General features: G+C 49.5%; 1 protein-coding gene across 2 annotated transcripts in view; it reads left to right on the forward strand.

Moving 5' to 3' along the window:
* The first annotated feature begins 1,267 nt into the window (after positions 1-1,267).
* CFAP44 (cilia and flagella associated protein 44) overlaps positions 1,268-20,710 on the forward strand; it is a 1,393,686-nt gene continuing 1,374,243 nt past the window's right edge. The window contains exon 1 of one of the 2 annotated variants that reach the window (XM_069635797.1): positions 1,268-1,342. In XM_069635797.1, the coding sequence (XP_069491898.1) occupies positions 1,303-1,342 (40 nt within the window). In that variant the 5' untranslated portion in view covers positions 1,268-1,302. The remainder of the gene's footprint in view (positions 1,343-20,710) is intronic. The other variant, XM_069635796.1, reaches the window with a different exon arrangement.

A 20,710-nucleotide genomic window follows, 5' to 3' on the forward strand; every position in this document is an offset into this window, starting at 1 on the left:
CGCTTTTGGCGGGTGTCACCCGCCTTGTAAAGGGCTGACTCACCCGCCAAGCCTCCTGCACGCCCATTCATTCCAATGGGCCTCTCACCCGCCAAAAACAAAATCGGGTGATTTCACCCGCCTTTGTGAGACAAATGGTTGAGAGCTATGCTCCAACATGATTGGTATGCCTAAAACTCGCAACGTCTGCGCCGGGGGCTCCAGCTTTCCTACCCTGGCCGCCACCCACTGGAACGCAATACCCACCCACCTGCAAAAGATCGAGTCCCACCAAGCTTTCCGTAAAGCTATCAAAACCAAACTCTTTGTTTGACAGAAAATCTCCATCATCAACCTGTGAACGTCAGCATGTATTACTCTTCTGTATGTAACTCTATTAATAATCATTTGTATTAACTCTGGTCACATCTGCACTTCATACCGTTTGTTTCTGTAACCAAGAGACCTCTGGTCAGCCTGTTCCTTTCAATCAAACCTATAAAATCCCTGTAACAGCGCCTCGATGCCCAGGGGCTGCAAGTGTGCTATACAAATGCATATAAATAAATAAATGGTCAGTTTGAGGACCAATAAGAACAGAACTACAACACTCTAAAACCATGGTTATTGTAGTTTTTATTGAGTTTTGTATTTCATGTTTTATTGGTTATACTTTGCTGCAGAACAGTAAATATGGAAGAGAAGCATAATCCGAGCCTCATGATACTCTAGTCTGTATATGGTTTAAGCCTTAACATTTCTATATCTGCTGCACTTGGGTAGGCCAGTCACTTGGAATCTAGATGCATTGTCATTCATCTCTCCAACCACCTTGCTGCAAAATGTATTGGTCAGTAAACTCTTATGTTCCGTTTGTTGTATTGCAACCCTCAATAAATATGCAAACTAAAAAAGGGCATTGAACTTGTGAAACGTGTAAAAGGTGATCTGACTTGGCAACCAGAGAAACATTCAAAGATGGCGGCCACATTGACGCACTTCGATATAGAGTTCCGCCGCCTAAGCAGAGAGACTTCGTAGAAGGCTTCTCCACTTAAAAAACATGCACCGGGAGATGCCTTTGCATTTTCTGGAAACTGGTAAAAATTATATAATTTCTATTTTGGCACTTTGAAGATTATTCAAACTTTGACATTATGAAACAACTATAATCGTAATGATCGTGGGGGTAAACGTGCCAGTTCCAGTAGCATGGTCTCCGGTTTCAGCTACGGAACTACAACACCCGGCAGGCCACGCGCCCAGTTGCCATGGTCACGGCCACAACGCCTCGATCGCCCTTAGCCACCGTTGTCAACAAAGATGGAGGAGGCGGCAGAGGAAGGAGCCGGTGCACCTGCAGGTAAATGTGCAGTCTGCTTCTGTGAAAGGGGAGGGGGTCGCCATGCATAGCCCACGCCGGCTGCTGCTCGTGCTGGGTGGGACTATGAGGCTTCCCACCACAGAAGTGTACTTACATAAAGTTCAAGCGACATTTATTACAGGGCGTTTTTAGTTATTGCTCCTTTCACTCCAGATGGCGCTTCCAAGCGCTTTGGTACACGAAAGTATTCTCCTTTTCCTCCTTCTTCTCCATGGTGTAATCCAATTTCAAATACAATTTAGATATAATTAATATAAATGAGAAGCTGAAAGAAAAGGCACCGCACAACCTGATACCGTCCAGGACACGTCATCTAGTATCATTCATTGAATGGGATTATGACATGTGGGCCCCAACATAATGCATTCTCACACCTTGGAGCATTGACATGTGCCCCAAAATCATCAAAGCACGCGCTTGTGGGCTCTTCCTCCTCCCTACGTATCTCTGACAATTGTAGCACCACAGTTCGAAGTGTGGTAAAAGCAGTGCTGGGTAGTTGTGTTTTGTTATTTAATGGAAATCGAACTCAATAACAACGTAATGATACATGCACATAAAAAAGCAGCACTGGAAGAGTCAATGTTTTGGGGCTGTAAAATCCTGTATTTGAGTTTTAAAACCTGCTGCCAAATAGCTAAGCGAGGTCGAAATGGCGGGCCATTTGGGGGTCTTCTCACACTTGTTAGATCTAGCGCCAATCTGTGTTTTGGTAAATTACTTGATTGGCCCCAAGGCATTCTGGCAGTTGAGGTCAATTTGACCACCTGTACTCAAAAAAGATAGACACTGCTGTTAAATATGTAATGGCACAGAGGAGTCTCTAAGATAAGTACTTGTCTTGAATCCTTGACTATTATCATCACTGACTGGTTGAGTAGTGTCGAGTGTGGTAGCATATTACTTGCAGGTGATCTGAATTCCGCATGCCCTCAGGTTAATGAAAAAGATATTGAGCAAGGTTATTTGGCCATAAAAAAAGGGCTTGCCAAAAAGGATCTACATGGTATGAAGTGGGAACATTGTCTTGTGGACCTTGGGCCGTGTATTGTATGTCAAACGGCTCATTTAAAGGGGGTGCAGCCTGTGGCCCAACTTGGAAAACAAGTGCAAGTGTTTCAATCCTCGATGGAATGTTTGTTGATTCCATGCTTTTTACAATCTATGTGTTACTCCTACTGATTCGAGTGGTGATCACACCATGTTGGTTTCCGTGTTTAATATTGGATTATTCTGGGAAAGAGAGAGAGTGTTGAGAAACATGACTGTGAATCTCACCTGTATCCGTATTGTTTGGAGGCCGGACGGCGTGAATAGATTTAATGCTAGGCTGAAGGCACTTAATACAGAAATCAAAAGGGAATTCAGATTTTCAACACATTCGTTCCAGAAAGTCATAAGTCTATTAATGACACAGAGGCAAAGGATTATGCTTTATCCATAACTTTACTTCTCGATCAGCAATGAAAACAAACAATAATACAGAAACAATACCAAGAGAAGACTACAAGTCCCACTTGTTTCGAGTCTTTGGTAGTCCAGGTATTATTGGTTCCTGATAAAACACATGTCAAGAAATGTCTGATCCACCGTCGTCTCCACATAAACACAGTAACTCCCCTCTGTCTTTTGCTGAATTCAATATGCAGCCCAACCATTAGACGCGTAATTTCCCAAAGATCCTTTGGCCATCAGCTTCCTGTTGGTTTGTGCTCCACGATGGTACCTAGTATGACAAAATTCATGTTTCTGTGAGTCACATCCTGGGGGTGGGAATTGTGTCATAGTATTACAACATGTCATTATGATAACAGCAAAAATAATACTTCAATTGCATTGCATAGATCACCAGTATTTGCAAGGGTGGGCTAATTCTTCGCCTCCGGGACTTTAACAGAATTATGACTTTCTGGAACTAATGTGTTAAAAATCAAGACCGGAGGCTCGTATTATGCTTGTTCAAAGCTTACCTCCCACCAACGTTGCCATTTTTTCATTTGGTTTGAAATAAGTCTTGAAAGTAGATTCATTTGACCAATCCACAGATCTCATGATAGCTATTAATCTGTTCCCTACATTGAAGGCCTTAGTGGCCGTAGCTCCCCTCACTGAGTGAACCTCATAACATCGTACATTGATACCGGCCTGACTCATCACCCATCTTAGCCATCTAGCTAGCGTTGCTGGTGATACTGCTCCATTTGGCTTACATAACGCTATTACTAGTTTTGATACTACTATAGGTCTCGTATCCTGTGTGATCTATTCATAAGCTGCAAGGCATCTAACAGGGCATAGCTTAGGCTGGTTTGGGAATTCCTCGTATGCACTTGATTTTAGCCCTGTCTTCGTTCTCCTCGATACGAGGAATGTCACCCCGTTCAGTGATAAGGACTTCTGATTCACTTCCAGAGCCCTGACATCTGATACTCTTTTGCACGATATCAGACACAAGAGCATAGTGAGTTTAGCAGATAATGCCTTCCTAGATAGCTCTGCATTCTTCGGCCATGGCAGAAACATTTTTAGCACTGAGTCTACATCCCACAGCTTAGTGTATTTCTCCCTGGGAGGTCTGGTCATTCTTATCCGTTTTAATAGTCTGAATATTAGAGAATGTTCTCATATCGGCACCCCTTCGAATTTGGGGTGGCCCGCTGATATCGCATTCCGGGCTGTATGAATGGTCCTATAAGCATTCCCTTGCACTGCCATCTGTTCCAGGTAATTGACAATGTGAACTACATCTGTTCCATCGGGATGAACGTCCCTTTCCACACACCAACCACACCATTTTGACCATTCCGATCTGTATGCTCTATGGGTCCCTGGTGCCCATGATTGATTGATAAGCTCAGCCTCGCTCGATAAGCCTGGTCTAACCCAAATCTCCTGAAATCGCCCAGGCGATCAGATTATGCTTGCCTGCCTGCACTACTGGATGGCTGCCCCCTCTGGGGTCTCACACTGTAGCATTGTGCTTGAGTAGCGCTATAGGATTGCTGTGTGTTAGCTCAAGCACACTGGGAAACCAGGCCTGGCCTTTCCAATCTGGAGTGATCAGAATCAGAGAGGCTTTCTGCCTCCTCACTTGAGCTAATGTTCTTGTGATCATCGAGAACGGGGGAAATGCATTACACGTGTCCTGGCCCCACACTTGAAGGAAGGCATCTGTCGCCTCTGCCTCCAGGTCCGGTCTCCAACTGGAAAATCAAGGTAGTTGGTTGTTCAACCTCGATGCGAACAGGTCGATCTGGCACGGACCCCAATGAGTCATTAGTTCCTGAAACACTTCCTCATCCATCTTCCATTCCCTAAGGAACCTGTAGTTCCACGTGGCTACCTCGTTCAGTCGCCCTGGCAGGTTTTCTGCCATCACTGATACTTGTCTCTGTAGAAAAAAACTGCTAGAACTCTTTCGATATTTCCGCTAACGTTCTGGACTTTGTGCCACCCAGTTTGTTTATATATCTGACCGCTGACACATTGGCCATTTTGAGTAGCACGCAACATTGCACCCTCTCGAGTCCAGCATCGTGCAGCGAATGATCCTGCCAATAGTTCTAGGCAATTGATATGCAGGGGCGTCTCCTGATCCGACCACCTGCCCCCCCTGTCGACTGGTTCCCGGATCGGCCTCCCCAGCCCCATCTGCTGGCGTCAGATTCTATTATGAGGTCCGGGGATGAACCAAATATGCTCTCCCGTTCCATACATCCATATGTTGGAGCCACCATTCCAGCTCCTCTCTCACTTCTCAGGAAACCGGAACCTTCTGTGCGTATGATGTGCCCCTCCTGAGATGTTGGATCTTCAGTCTCTGGAGTGCTCTGTAATCTAATGGTCCTGGAAAAATAGCCTAAATTGAGGAGGCTAGCCGCCCTACCAGTCTGCCGATCTCGGGCAACGATAATTCTCTCTTTGTCAGCGTCTGGCTGATGTCTCTTTATGTCGTTTACCTTGGTCATTGGCAAACTAAGAGAACCCCGGGTCAAGTCTATCACGAATCCTAGGAATTCTATGGATTGTTCTGGGTGGACACTGGATTTCTTCCAGTTGATCAGGAAACCCAGGCTCTGGAGTAAATCGAGCACAATGTTCACCTGCGCTTTGAGTATTTCCTTTGTCCTGATCCATAAGGCATAAATCATCCAGGTATACTATGAGATTAATACCTTGCTCTCTCAGGTAAGTCACCATGGGTTTCATGAGTTTGGTGAAACACCATGGCGCTGAAGCCAAGCCGAAAGGGAGGCAACAGAATTCCCATGTTGCCTCCACCCAGAGAAACCTCAAGAATGTCCGGTGCTCCTCTGACCCGGTGACCGTCAAATAAGCGTCCTTGGGGTCTATCCTGGCCATCCAATCCCCTTGTAATAGTATGTCCCTGAGGAGATGGATCCCTTCCATTTGGAAGTGTCTGTACACTACAAATTGTTTAGGGTTAGAAGATTGATAATTGGACTCAACGTGTGCTTCCCTTTGACTAGGAATACATTGCTTATGAAACCTCCTGATATCCCTGACACTTGTACTATATTCAGTTTGCATTCTAGCTTTCTCAGCTTTAGCTCTAGAAGCTGCTGATCTTCTATGTTTGACTGCATACGACACAGGGGGGGTGGGAGTCCACCTGAATTGGTGCTGACTGAAAATCTATGTGAAAACCTGTGTACTGTGTCCAAAACCTAGGCATATTTGGATTTGGTTCGCCAGTCTCCCTCCTACTGCGGGAGGCTCTGTTTCTACAGGTCGCCTGAGCTCGCTTGCTCTCACCTGAGTTACTCTCTTGGCGGTCTCCTTCTCGCCATCCTCTGCCCCTTGCCCTTCCTCGGGAGGGGAAAAATGGATTTGGCTTTCGATCTTCTTTATCCCTCCATTGTGATCTCTCACCAAAGGACCTGTTGTTGTGGTATTGGAAGAGCGACCCCTGCCTCTACCAGCCCTCCGAAAATGTGTCTGCCAAACATCCTTTTCAGAAAGACTTGTGCCTTGCTGAGGCCTGCGTATTAGTTGGCAAACCTGGTCAGTACCTTTTTAAAAAGGCGTCTCAGAACAATTTCCCTTTCGCGGCTGCCATCGACTCTGAAGCCACCAGCTTGCTAAGCTTGGAATCTATCTTCACTAGTAGAGACCTCCTCCTCTCTGTAGTAATTGCACAGTTGACATTACCCAGCATGTATACGGCCCCCTGCACCCATCGGTTAAAATCACTGGATCCACTGATTCATATTTTCTGTGGGGCCTCTTCTGCCATCTGGGGATTTTTGTGAGAGGACCTATGATGTCCAACGTCTTGTATTTGTATTTTGTATTTGTTTATCTGTATAGCGCGCAAGGCCCGAGGGCAACCGGGCGCATTATTTAGTTACAGGCAGGTTATAGTCACAATATTTACATTAAAATATACAAAATATACATGATACATAGTCGATGGTGTGCAGGTTACACAGGCTGAGCAAAGTACAAAGGCAAGATATAATGCAAAAATGGCCTATGATGCTGAGATTAATGGTACAGTCAAGGTCGTGCCTGGTCATTGGTGGACAGCCAAACTATGGCCTTACGCTTGAAGGCAGGGAACAAGGGTTCAGCTCCGAGTGGGTTAGGTAAAGTGTTCCACAACTTAGCTGCAAGGACTGGGAAGCAGCGACCTCCAGATTTTTGGAGGTTGAAGCGTGGGATGACAAGGCAATTAGCTTGTGTGCTTCTGAGAGGTCTCGCAGCTGAATGAGATGTCAACCTGTTGGAAAGGTAGCTGGGGGCTTGGTTCGCAATACTTTTGTGTGTGAGTGCCAGAGCTTTAAGGGGGATTCTTTGGGTAACTGAAAGCCAGCAGAGGTTTCGTCTGTATTCTGAAATGTGTGAGGTTCTAGGGCTGCTCTAATAGCATTATTCTGGATAATTTGGAGTTTTCTGATATTGCATTTGTTGGTATCCAGATAACGAGCATTGCAGTAGTCCATTTTGGATAGGACCAAGGTCCTGGCTAGGGTGGTACAGTTGGCTGGAGACAGAAAGGGGCGGCAAGCTGTGCTGAGCTTGCATGTGTAAGATGCGGCTGAGGAGACTGCATTGGTTTGTCTAGTTAAGGAGAGGGTGGAATCAAGGTACATACCTAGTGTCTTGGTGTCCTTGGCCACTTTGATGGAGTTACCGTCAATGGTGAAAGACTTGAATGAGGAGTCAAGTTTACTGAGTTTTTGGTGTGATCCCAGGATGAGGAGCTCAGTTTTCTCGTCGTTTAAGCACAGTTCATGCTGCGCCATCCAGGCCTGGATGACTTGATAAATGGCGTTGATAGCTACGGAGTCAGTTTTGTGATCACCTGTAATGGGAATACGTATTTGGGTATCGTCAGTGTAATTAGTGTACGTGACGCCCATGCGGTCCAGTATGTCAAATAGAGGTTTTGTGAAGACATTGTAAAGTGTTGGGGACACACATGATCCTTGGGGGACTCCACATGTGATAGGGGAAGGTTCGGTAGTGGCGGTAGGGGAGAAGACCCTCATGGATCTGTTGTCCAGGAAGGAAGTGATCCAGGCTGTAGCTTTCTCAGAGAAGTTGGCCGCAGTTTTGAGGTGGTGGAAAAAGATTTGATGATTGACTAAATCAAATGCTGAGGAAAGGTCTAATAAGAGTAAGCGTGCCAATTTTCCCTTGTCTTTTAAGTCTTCGATTTGCGGTTTTAAGTTTAACAGCGCAGTTTCTGTGCTGTGGCGAGGGCGGAAGCCCGATTGCCTTAGACCCAGGAGGTTGTTGGTTTCGAGATAATCTTGGATCTGCAGGTATGCCGCTCGATCAAGAATTTTTTAAACAAATGGCACCGTGGTGATTGGCCTGTAATTGGTGGGAGTGTTAGCGTCCAAGGTTGTTTTTTTTAGAAGAGGAATAACCGAGGCATCCTTGAGGTTGTCCGGGACGATCCCCGACCTGAAGGAGGAGTTTATAAGTGTGGTGAGTTTATAAGTGTGGTGATGAAAGGCATCAGGTTATGAGAGGCCTCCTTGACAATAGAGGCAGGGCAAGAGTCTCCCTGACAATTAGAGGGCTTAAGGCTGTTAATGATGTGTTCAACTTCAGAGGTGGAGAGAGGTGAGAAGCAGAATGGTTGCAAGGATGCAGTATTGGGTTTGTAGTTGGCCTGAGGAGCAAGCTGTGATATAAATGAGTGCAGGCTATTTTTTTTCATTCATTTTGGTTTGGAGCATGGTGATTTTATCCAGAAGAGCCTCTTGGATGTTAGTGCACCAAGTGCTGTCTTTGGAGCAGGTGTCTGGAGGAGAAGCGGGGATTCCAATTCCTTTAAGATTTTGAAAAGCTCCTTGGTGTTAGATTGGGCAATTTCAGTACGTTTATTATATGTCTCTTTTTTAGCAGACAGTATGGCTCTTTGTAGTTTAGCGTCGCTAATGCCATGCTTATTTTATTAGATTCAGTCGGGTGGCTTCTCCAGCGAGTTTCAAGGGTCCTTTTTTCCTTGCGTAAGGTTCTTAGCTGAGGCGTTAACCAAGAATTAAGGTGAGACCGGGGTTTAGGTTTACGTAGTTTGGAGGGAGAGATAAGATCCAGTGCTTTTATCATAGTCTGATTATAAGAGTCTACCAAGACAGTAGGATATGAGCATACCGAGGCAAGATCATTGAGGGCAGAGAGGATGAGTGGGATAAGTTTGGTGCAAGTTATGTTACGCTTATTCCTGGTGAGAGTGGAAGGTGCTATGTTAGGGGTGGAATGGATAGTTTTAGTGGGGATGCTAAAGGTGATGAGGTGATGGTCCGTCCATGCACATGGTAAGTTGGATTTGACCTTAGTGTCACAGTTAAGGTCAGCTATCCAATCTAGGATTCTGCCCTTAGAGTGAGTAGGTGCGGTAACACGTTGTGTGAAGCCTAGGTTGAGTAGTAAGCTATTAACATCATGGGCAGATGCATCGTTAGGGTCAAGGAGTCCTAAGTTGAAGTCACCTAATATGATGATTTGAGAAGTAGTTTTGGTGTTTTCAGACAGTTTGTGGGCGAGATCCTCAGTAAAGGTGGATATGGGGACAGGGGGTCTGTATATAATGTGGACAGTAATAGTCTGGTTGGGGGAGATGGCAAGCTTATCTGTGAGGGATTCTGCTGATTTGAATTGGGCAGGAGTGGAAAGACGGAGATTTAGAGCTGTTTTGTAAATAATAGCTATACCTCCTCCTTTAGTTTGAGCAGTGTTACGGTCACTTCGGATGATGCTGTAGCCTTCAGGGATTGCAAGGGATAGCAGAGGACCTGAGGCTGCATGGAGCCAGGTTTCAGTGACGGCTATAAGGTCCAAGTCATGAGTAGTGATAAGATCAGCCATGTCAAGTGCATGGGCAGTGAGAGACCTGGAATTGATCAAAGCTGCTTATCTTGTCCTGGCAGGAATGGCAGGACCTGTCTAGGCCTTTCCTCACATCCTTCACGAATTTGCCCATGAAGGTTACTATCTTTTCGTCGATCTCGGTTGTGTCAGCTATCCCATCGGGGAGAAAAGGTCGTGGGCATTCTGCCCTTAGTTTACCCCTGACCTCCTTTGCCATTGGTGCCCTAAGGTGTTTTTTTAGATGGTCACCTTTTTGGGAGGCTCCCACTCTGAGGATCGGAAGTGGACTAGCGCCTCTGTGTCAAACTCATCACCCCCTTCAACATCTTCCTCCTCAGACTTTGTTTTCTTTGGAGCTTTCCTGTGCTCCTGATCCGAAGATGATATGGACACAACTTCCTCCTCAGAGGACTCTCGCCAGTCGTCATCCTCTTCGCCTGAGCTACTGGATGAATCACCATGTCACCTGCTGCACTTCGCCCTGGATCTCACCTTTTTACTTTTGCCACCCTTCCTCTTCTGTGGTGTGCCCGGGGGGTCTGTTTGCAGGCTGCTTTTCTTCCCCCTTTATCTCCCGTGTGCTTAATACCCTTTAATTCTTCCATTCCTTTGGAGAATTTCAACCAGTCTTCCATTAGGTTCATTGGCTGTGACCGCTGAACCAAAGCACTCATAATCTTTTGTATAACATGCCCCATGTTGGAGTAATTTCTTCTCTGGCTCACCTGAGCCTTTTTGTCATCGCTGGTGCCGCTCATGTCCGGGTGTTATAGGGGGGTAAATGTTCAAATAATGTTTTTACCAGGAGTCTTGGGCCTGTACCCGTCAGAATATACATATGTGTATTTGGTGGGTCCAGCTGCTGATATTTCATCCAGCAGGTTTGCAGGTGACTGTGTCCGTCACACACTGAGTGTTGCTACACTCTTAAACCAGCAGGTGGTGCTGTGTGCATCAGACACGCCCGTCCTAACGGAACGCTTCTGAGGCGATCTGATAAGGAATCGCGCTCTATAAATGGTCCGTCATGCACTGGGTGTTGCTATACTTTTCGGCCAGCAGGTGGTGCTGTGTGCATCAGACACGCCCGTCCTAACGGAACGCTTCTGAGGCGATCTGATAAGGAATCGCGCTCTATAAATGGTCTGTCACGCACTGGGTGTTGCTATACTTTTCGGCCAGCAGGTGGTGCTGTATGCATCAGACACGCCCGTCCTAACGGAACGCTTCTGAGGCGATCTGATAAGGAATCGCGCTCTATAAATGGTCCGTCACGCACTGGGTGTTGCTACACTTTTCGGCCAGCAGGTGGTGCTGTATGCATCAGACACGCCCGTCCTAACAGAACGCTTCTGAGGCGATCTGATAAGGAATCGCGCTCTATAAATGGTCCGTCACGCACTGGGTGTTGCTACACTCTTAGGCCAGCAGGTGGTGCTGTATGCATCAGACACGCCCGTCCTAACGGAACGCTTCTGAGGCGATCTGATAAGGAATCGCGCTCTATAAATGGTCCGTCACGCACTGGGTGTTGCTACACTCTTAGGCCAGCAGGTGGTGCTGTATGCATCAGACACGCCCGTCCTAACGGAACGCTTCTGAGGCGATCTGATAAGGAATCGCGCTCTATAAATGGTCCGTCACGCACTGGGTGTTGCTACACTCTTAGGCCAGCAGGTGGTGCTGTATGCATCAGACACGCCCGTCCTAACGGAACGCTTCTGAGGCGATCTGATAAGGAATCGCGCTCTATAAATGGTCCGTCACGCACTGGGTGTTGCTACACTCTTAGGCCAGCAGGTGGTGCTGTATGCATCAGACACGCCCGTCCTAACGGAACGCTTCTGAGGCGATCTGATAAGGAATCGCGCTCTATAAATGGTCCGTCACGCACTGGGTGTTGCTACACTCTTAGGCCAGCAGGTGGTGCTGTATGCATCAGACACGCCCGTCCTAACGGAACGCTTCTGAGGCGATCTGATAAGGAATCGCGCTCTATAAATGGTCCGTCACGCACTGGGTGTTGCTACACTCTTAGGCCAGCAGGTGGTGCTGTATGCATCAGACACGCCCGTCCTAACGGAACGCTTCTGAGGCGATCTGATAAGGAATCGCGCTCTATAAATGGTCCGTCACGCACTGGGTGTTGCTACACTCTTAGGCCAGCAGGTGGTGCTGTATGCATCAGACACGCCCGTCCTAACGGAACGCTTCTGAGGCGATCTGATAAGGAATCGCGCTCTATAAATGGTCCGTCACGCACTGGGTGTTGCTACACTTTTCGGCTAGCAGGTGGTGCTGTATGCATCAGACACGCCCGTCCTAACGGAACGCTTCTGAGGCGATCTGATAAGGAATCGCGCTCTATACATGGTCCGTCACGCACTGGGTGTTGCTACACTCTTAGGCCAGCAGGTGGTGCTGTATGCATCAGACACGCCCGTCCTAACGGAACGCTTCTGAGGCGATCTGATAAGGAATCGCGCTCTATAAATGGTCCGTCACGCACTGGGTGTTGCTACACTCTTAGGCCAGCAGTTGGTGCTGTATGCATCAGACACGCCCGTCCTAACGGAACGCTTCTGAGGCGATCTGATAAGGAATCGCGCTCTATAAATGGTCCGTCACGCACTGGGTGTTGCTACACTCTTAGGCCAGCAGGTGGTGCTGTATGCATCAGACACGCCCGTCCTAACGGAACGCTTCTGAGGCGATCTGATAAGGAATCGCGCTCTATAAATGGTCCGTCACGCATTGGGTGTTGCTACACTCTTAGGCCAGCAGGTGGTGCTGTATGCATCAGACACGCCCGTCCTAACGGAACGCTTCTGAGGCGATCTGATAAGGAATCGCGCTCTATAAATGGTCCGTCACGCACTGGGTGTTGCTACACTCTTAGGCCAGCAGGTGGTGCTGTATGCATCAGACACGCCCGTCCTAACGGAACGCTTCTGAGGCGATCTGATAAGGAATCGCGCTCTATAAATGGTCCGTCACGCACTGGGTGTTGCTACACTCTTAGGCCAGCAGGTGGTGCTGTATGCATCAGACACGCCCGTCCTAACGGAACGCTTCTGAGGCGATCTGATAAGGAATCGCGCTCTATAAGTGGTCCGTCACGCACTGGGTGTTGCTACACTCTTAGGCCAGCAGGTGGTGCTGTATGCATCAGACACGCCCGTCCTAACGGAACGCTTCTGAGGCGATCTGATAAGGAATCGCGCTCTATAAATGGTCCGTCACGCACTGGGTGTTGCTACACTCTTAGGCCAGCAGGTGGTGCTGTATGCATCAGACACGCCCGTCCTAACGGAACGCTTCTGAGGCGATCTGATAAGGAATCGCGCTCTATAAATGGTCCGTCACGCACTGGGTGTTGCTACACTCTTAGGCCAGCAGGTGGTGCTGTATGCATCAGACACGCCCGTCCTAACGGAACGCTTCTGAGGCGATCTGATAAGGAATCGCGCTCTATAAATGGTCCGTCATGCACTGGGTGTTGCTACACTCTTAGGCCAGCATATGGTGCTGTATGCATCAGACACGCCCGTCCTAACGGAACGCTTCTGAGGCGATCTGATAAGGAATCGCGCTCTATAAATGGTCCGTCACGCACTGGGTGTTGCTACACTCTTAGGCCAGCAGGTGGTGCTGTATGCATCAGACACGCCCGTCCTAACGGAACGCTTCTGAGGCGATCTGATAAGGAATCGCGCTCTATAAATGGTCCGTCACGCACTGGGTGTTGCTACACTCTTAGGCCAGCAGGTGGTGCTGTATGCATCAGACACGCCCGTCCTAACGGAACGCTTCTGAGGCGATCTGATAAGGAATCGCGCTCTATAAATGGTCCGTCACGCACTGGGTGTTGCTACACTCTTAGGCCAGCAGGTGGTGCTGTATGCATCAGACACGCCCGTCCTAACGGAACGCTTCTGAGGCGATCTGATAAGGAATCGCGCTCTATAAATGGTCCGTCACGCACTGGGTGTTGCTACACTTTTCGGCCAGCAGGTGGTGCTGTATGCATCAGACACGCCCGTCCTAACGGAACGCTTCTGAGGCGATCTGATAAGGAATCGCGCTCTATAAATGGTCCGTCACGCACTGGGTGTTGCTACACTCTTAGGCCAGCAGGTGGTGCTGTATGCATCAGACACGCCCGTCCTAACGGAACGCTTCTGAGGCGATCTGATAAGGAATCGCGCTCTATAAATGGTCCGTCACGCACTGGGTGTTGCTACACTTTTCGGCCAGCAGGTGGTGCTGTATGCATCAGACACGCCCGTCCTAACGGAACGCTTCTGAGGCGATCTGATAAGGAATCGCGCTCTATAAATGGTCCGTCACGCACTGGGTGTTGCTACACTCTTAGGCCAGCAGGTGGTGCTGTATGCATCAGACACGCCCGTCCTAACGGAACGCTTCTGAGGCCATCTGATAAGGAATCGCGCTCTATAAATGGTCCGTCACGCACTGGGTGTTGCTACACTCTTAGGCCAGCAGGTGGTGCTGTATGCATCAGACACGCCCGTCCTAACGGAACGCTTCTGAGGCGATCTGATAAGGAATCGCGCTCTATAAATGGTCCGTCACGCACTGGGTGTTGCTACACTCTTCGGCCAGCAGGTGGTGCTGTATGCATCAGACACGCCCGTCCTAACGGAACGCTTCTGAGGCGATCTGATAAGGAATCGCGTTCTATAAATGGTCCGTCACGCACTGGGTGTTGCTACACTTTTCGGCCAGCAGGTGGTGCTGTATGCATCAGACACGCCCGTCCTAACGGAACGCTTCTGAGGCGATCTGATAAGGAATCGCGCTCTATAAATGGTCCGTCACGCACTGGGTGTTGCTACACTCTTAGGCCAGCAGGTGGTGCTGTATGCATCAGACACGCCCGTCCTAACGGAACGCTTCTGAGGCGATCTGATAAGGAATCGCGCTCTATAAATGGTCCGTCACGCACTGGGTGTTGCTACACTTTTCGGCCAGCAGGTGGTGCTGTATGCATCAGACACGCCCGTCCTAACGGAACGCTTCTGAGGCGATCTGATAAGGAATCGCGCTCTATAAATGGTCCGTCACGCACTGGGTGTTGCTACACTTTTCGGCCAGCAGGTGGTGCTGTATGCATCAGACACGCCCGTCCTAACGGAACGCTTCTGAGGCGATCTGATAAGGAATCGCGCTCTATAAATGGTCCGTCACGCACTGGGTGTTGCTACACTCTTAGGCCAGCAGGTGGTGCTGTATGCATCAGACACACCCGTCCTAACGGAACGCTTCTGAGGCGATCTGATAAGGAATCGCGCTCTATAAATGGTCCGTCACGCACTGGGTGTTGCTACACTTTTCGGCCAGCAGGTGGTGCTGTATGCATCAGACACGCCCGTCCTAACGGAACGCTTCTGAGGCGATCTGATAAGGAATCGCGCTCTATAAATGGTCCGTCACGCACTGGGTGTTGCTACACTTTTCGGCCAGCAGGTGGTGCTGTATGCATCAGACACGCCCGTCCTAACGGAACGCTTCTGAGGCGATCTGATAAGGAATCGCGCTCTATAAATGGTCCGTCACGCACTGGGTGTTGCTACACTCTTAGGCCAGCAGGTGGTGCTGTATGCATCAGACACGCCCGTCCTAACGGAACGCTTCTGAGGCGATCTGATAAGGAATCGCGCTCTATAAATGGTCCGTCACGCACTGGGTGTTGCTACACTCTTAGGCCAGCAGGTGGTGCTGTATGCATCAGACACGCCCGTCCTAACGGAACGCTTCTGAGGCGATCTGATAAGGAATCGCGCTCTATAAATGGTCCGTCACGCACTGGGTGTTGCTACACTCTTAGGCCAGCAGGTGGTGCTGTATGCATCAGACACGCCCGTCCTAACGGAACGCTTCTGAGGCGATCTGATAAGGAATCGCGCTCTATAAATGGTCCGTCACGCACTGGGTGTTGCTACACTCTTAGGCCAGCAGGTGGTGCTGTATGCATCAGACACGCCCGTCCTAACGGAACGCTTCTGAGGCGATCTGATAAGGAATCGCGCTCTATAAATGGTCCGTCACGCACTGGGTGTTGCTACACTTTTCGGCCAGCAGGTGGTGCTGTATGCATCAGACACGCCCGTCCTAACGGAACGCTTCTGAGGCGATCTGATAAGGAATCGCGCTCTATAAATGGTCCGTCACGCACTGGGTGTTGCTACACTCTTAGGCCAGCAGGTGGTGCTGTATGCATCAGACACGCCCGTCCTAACGGAACGCTTCTGAGGCGATCTGATAAGGAATCGCGCTCTATAAATGGTCCGTCACGCACTGGGTGTTGCTACACTCTTAGGCCAGCAGGTGGTGCTGTATGCATCAGACACGCCCGTCCTAACGGAACGCTTCTGAGGCGATCTGATAAGGAATCGCGCTCTATAAATGGTCCGTCACGCACTGGGTGTTGCTACACTCTTAGGCCAGCAGGTGGTGCTGTATGCATCAGACACGCCCGTCCTAACGGAACGCTTCTGAGGCGATCTGATAAGGAATCGCGCTCTATAAATGGTCCGTCACGCACTGGGTGTTGCTACACTCTTAGGCCAGCAGGTGGTGCTGTATGCATCAGACACGCCCGTCCTAACGGAACGCTTCTGAGGCGATCTGATAAGGAATCGCGCTCTATAAATGGTCCGTCACGCACTGGGTGTTGCTACACTCTTAGGCCAGCAGGTGGTGCTGTATGCATCAGACACGCCCGTCCTAACGGAACGCTTCTGAGGCGATCTGATAAGGAATCGCGCTCTATAAATGGTCCGTCACGCACTGGGTGTTGCTACACTCTTAGGCCAGCAGGTGGTGCTGTATGCATCAGACACGCCCGTCCTAACGGAACGCTTCTGAGGCGATCTGATAAGGAATCGCGCTCTATAAATGCTCGTCACGCACTGGGTGTTGCTACACTCTTAGGCCAGCAGGTGGTGCTGTATGCATCAGACACGCCCGTCCTAACGGAACGCTTCTGAGGCGATCTGATAAGGAATCGCGCTCTATAAATGCTCCGTCACGCACTGGGTGTTGCTACACTCTTAGGCCAGCAGGTGGTGCTGTATGCATCAGACACGCCCGTCCTAACGGAACGCTTCTGAGGCGATCTGATAAGGAATCGCGCTCTATAAATGGTCCGTCACGCACTGGGTGTTGCTACACTCTTAGGCCAGCAGGTGGTGCTGTATGCATCAGACACGCCCGTCCTAACGGAACGCTTCTGAGGCGATCTGATAAGGAATCGCGCTCTATAAATGGTCCGTCATGCGCTGGGTGTTGCTACACTCTTAGGCCAGCAGGTGGTGCTGTATGCATCAGACACGCCCGTCCTAACGGAACGCTTCTGAGGCGATCTGATAAGGAATCGCGCTCTATAAATGCTCCGTCACGCACTGGGTGTTGCTACACTCTTAGGCCAGCAGGTGGTGCTGTATGCATCAGACACGCCCGTCCTAACGGAACGCTTCTGAGGCGATCTGATAAGGAATCGCGCTCTATAAATGGTCCGTCACGCACTGGGTGTTGCTACACTCTTAGGCCAGCAGGTGGTGCTGTATGCATCAGACACGCCCGTCCTAACGGAACGCTTCTGAGGCGATCTGATAAGGAATCGCGCTCTATAAATGCTCGTCACGCACTGGGTGTTGCTACACTCTTAGGCCAGCAGGTGGTGCTGTATGCATCAGACACGCCCGTCCTAACGGAACGCTTCTGAGGCGATCTGATAAGGAATCGCGCTCTATAAATGCTCCGTCACGCACTGGGTGTTGCTACACTCTTAGGCCAGCAGGTGGTGCTGTATGCATCAGACACGCCCGTCCTAACGGAACGCTTCTGAGGCGATCTGATAAGGAATCGCGCTCTATAAATGCTCCGTCACGCACTGGGTGTTGCTACACTCTTAGGCCAGCAGGTGGTGCTGTATGCATCAGACACGCCCGTCCTAACGGAACGCTTCTGAGGCGATCTGATAAGGAATCGCGCTCTATAAATGGTCCGTCATGCGCTGGGTGTTGCTACACTCTTAGGCCAGCAGGTGGTGCTGTATGCATCAGACACGCCCGTCCTAACGGAACGCTTCTGAGGCGATCTGATAAGGAATCGCGCTCTATAAATGCTCCGTCACGCACTGGGTGTTGCTACACTCTTAGGCCAGCAGGTGGTGCTGTATGCATCAGACACGCCCGTCCTAACGGAACGCTTCTGAGGCGATCTGATCAGGAATCGCGCTCTATAAATGCTCCGTCACGCACTGGGTGTTGCTACACTCTTAGGCCAGCAGGTGGTGCTGTATGCATCAGACACGCCCGTCCTAACGGAACGCTTCTGAGGCGATCTGATAAGGAATCGCGCTCTATAAATGGTCCGTCACGCACTGGGTGTTGCTAGACTCTTAGGCCAGCAGGTGGTGCTGTATGCATCAGACACGCCCGTCCTAACGGAACGCTTCTGAGGCGATCTGATAAGGAATCGCGCTCTATAAATGGTCCGTCATGCGCTGGGTGTTGCTACACTCTTAGGCCAGCAGGTGGTGCTGTATGCATCAGACACGCCCGTCCTAACGGAACGCTTCTGAGGCGATCTGATAAGGAATCGCGCTCTATAAATGGTCCGTCATGCGCTGGGTGTTGCTACACTCTTAGGCCAGCAGGTGGTGCTGTATGCATCAGACACGCCCGTCCTAACGGAACGCTTCTGAGGCGATCTGATAAGGAATCGCGCTCTATAAATGCTCCGTCACGCACTGGGTGTTGCTACACTCTTAGGCCAGCAGGTGGTGCTGTATGCATCAGACACGCCCGTCCTAACGGAACGCTTCTGAGGCGATCTGATAAGGAATCGCGCTCTATAAATGCTCGTCACGCACTGGGTGTTGCTACACTCTTAGGCCAGCAGGTGGTGCTGTATGCATCAGACACGCCCGTCCTAACGGAACGCTTCTGAGGCGATCTGATAAGGAATCGCGCTCTATAAATGCTCCGTCACGCACTGGGTGTTGCTACACTCTTAGGCCAGCAGGTGGTGCTGTATGCATCAGACACGCCCGTCCTAACGGAACGCTTCTGAGGCGATCTGATAAGGAATCGCGCTCTATAAATGGTCCGTCATGCACTGGGTGTTGCTACACTCTTAGGCCAGCAGGTGGTGCTGTATGCATCAGACACGCCCGTCCTAACGGAACGCTTCTGAGGCGATCTGATAAGGAATCGCGCTCTATAAATGGTCCGTCATGCGCTGGGTGTTGCTACACTCTTAGGCCAGCAGGTGGTGCTGTATGCATCAGACACGCCCGTCCTAACGGAACGCTTCTGAGGCGATCTGATAAGGAATCGCGCTCTATAAATGCCCCGTCACGCACTGGGTGTTGCTACACTCTTAGGCCAGCAGGTGGTGCTGTATGCATCAGACACGCCCGTCCTAACGGAACGCTTCTGAGGCGATCTGATAAGGAATCGCGCTCTATAAATGGTCCGTCATGCGCTGGGTGTTGCTACACTCTTAGGCCAGCAGGTGGTGCTGTATGCATCAGACACGCCCGTCCTAACGGAACGCTTCTGAGGCGATCTGATAAGGAATCGCGCTCTATAAATGGTCCGTCATGCGCTGGGTGTTGCTACACTCTTAGGCCAGCAGGTGGTGCTGTATGCATCAGACACGCCCGTCCTAACGGAACGCTTCTGAGGCGATCTGATAAGGAATCGCGCTCTATAAATGGTCCGTCATGCGCTGGGTGTTGCTACACTCTTAGGCCAGCAGGTGGTGCTGTATGCATCAGACACGCCCGTCCTAACGGAACGCTTCTGAGGCGATCTGATCAGGAATCGCGCTCTATAAATGGTCCGTCACGCACTGGGTGTTGCTACACTCTTAGGCCAGCAGGTGGTGCTGTATGCATCAGACACGCGTTGGCAATCTATCACACAACGAGCAGCTTTCTCCCACAATATGCACATGGAAGTGTGATGCAGAGTGCCCGAACTAGGAGTCCGTCGCGGTGCACCCCCTGTCGCCCGAGGAGCCGGTGGACCGAAAATACAATAGAATTGCTGAGCGGAATGTTCCGCCATGTGCCTGTGGCCTGCCTCACAGCTGCACGCAGTCGCAGTAAACTGTACACAACCAAACACCACAAATATATGAATGAACATTTTGGAACTCTGAACTGGCTGCTCGAGCAGCAAAGAAATAGGGGGTTTTCATGTGACTTGCTGTGTTTATGCGGCCACGTGACGGTGGATTGGACAATTCTTGACACGTGTTTTATAAGGAGCCAATAATACCCGGACTACCAAAGACTCGAAACCAGTGGGACTTGTAGTCTTCTCTTGTTATTTTGTCTGTATTATTGTTTGTTTTCATTGTTGCACGAGAAGTAATGTCATGGTGAAAGCATAATCCGAGTCTCCAACATAGAATGGAAATTGCACATGTTTAGTGTGGATACATGTGGGTACATGTGTGTCACGTCTTGATCAGCTGGCAGAACTTCCAATGGGGGGACCAGAAGCCCTTCTCAGACTGATAGAGCGAAACACAGAATTTACAATCACGCCTTTCACCCATCTATTGCAAAGGGCAAACCTATTATGAAAGCTAATATACAAATGGCCCAGTTTCCCCTGAAAGAATCGACGCAGACATCTGCAATAAAAAATATTAGACAGCAGTTTAAAAATTGGAGTAAGTGGCAAAGAGGCAGGTTATTTCAAAGGGACGCATAACTTATGTTAAACCGCTTGAAGAGCTCAGACTGCGGAAGCTTCTGGTCTTTAATCAGCTTACTAAACGGGGACATCAGTGAATTGCAGACTAATGCAGTTCTAGGCACGACTGGGTCACTCACTTTACAGAATTATACTCTGCTGTAGAAGCTCCCCAGGCTGGGTCCCCAGTTGTGCCAGCCGAGCCGACCTAGAAAAAGCTTTTGATTTGAACCTTAATCAAGATTTAATTCAAGAACTC

Source organism: Ambystoma mexicanum, chromosome 7p (genome assembly GCF_040938575.1).
Source record: "Ambystoma mexicanum isolate Mex_15411 chromosome 7p, UKY_AmexF1_1, whole genome shotgun sequence".
NCBI lineage: Eukaryota > Metazoa > Chordata > Amphibia > Caudata > Ambystomatidae > Ambystoma > Ambystoma mexicanum.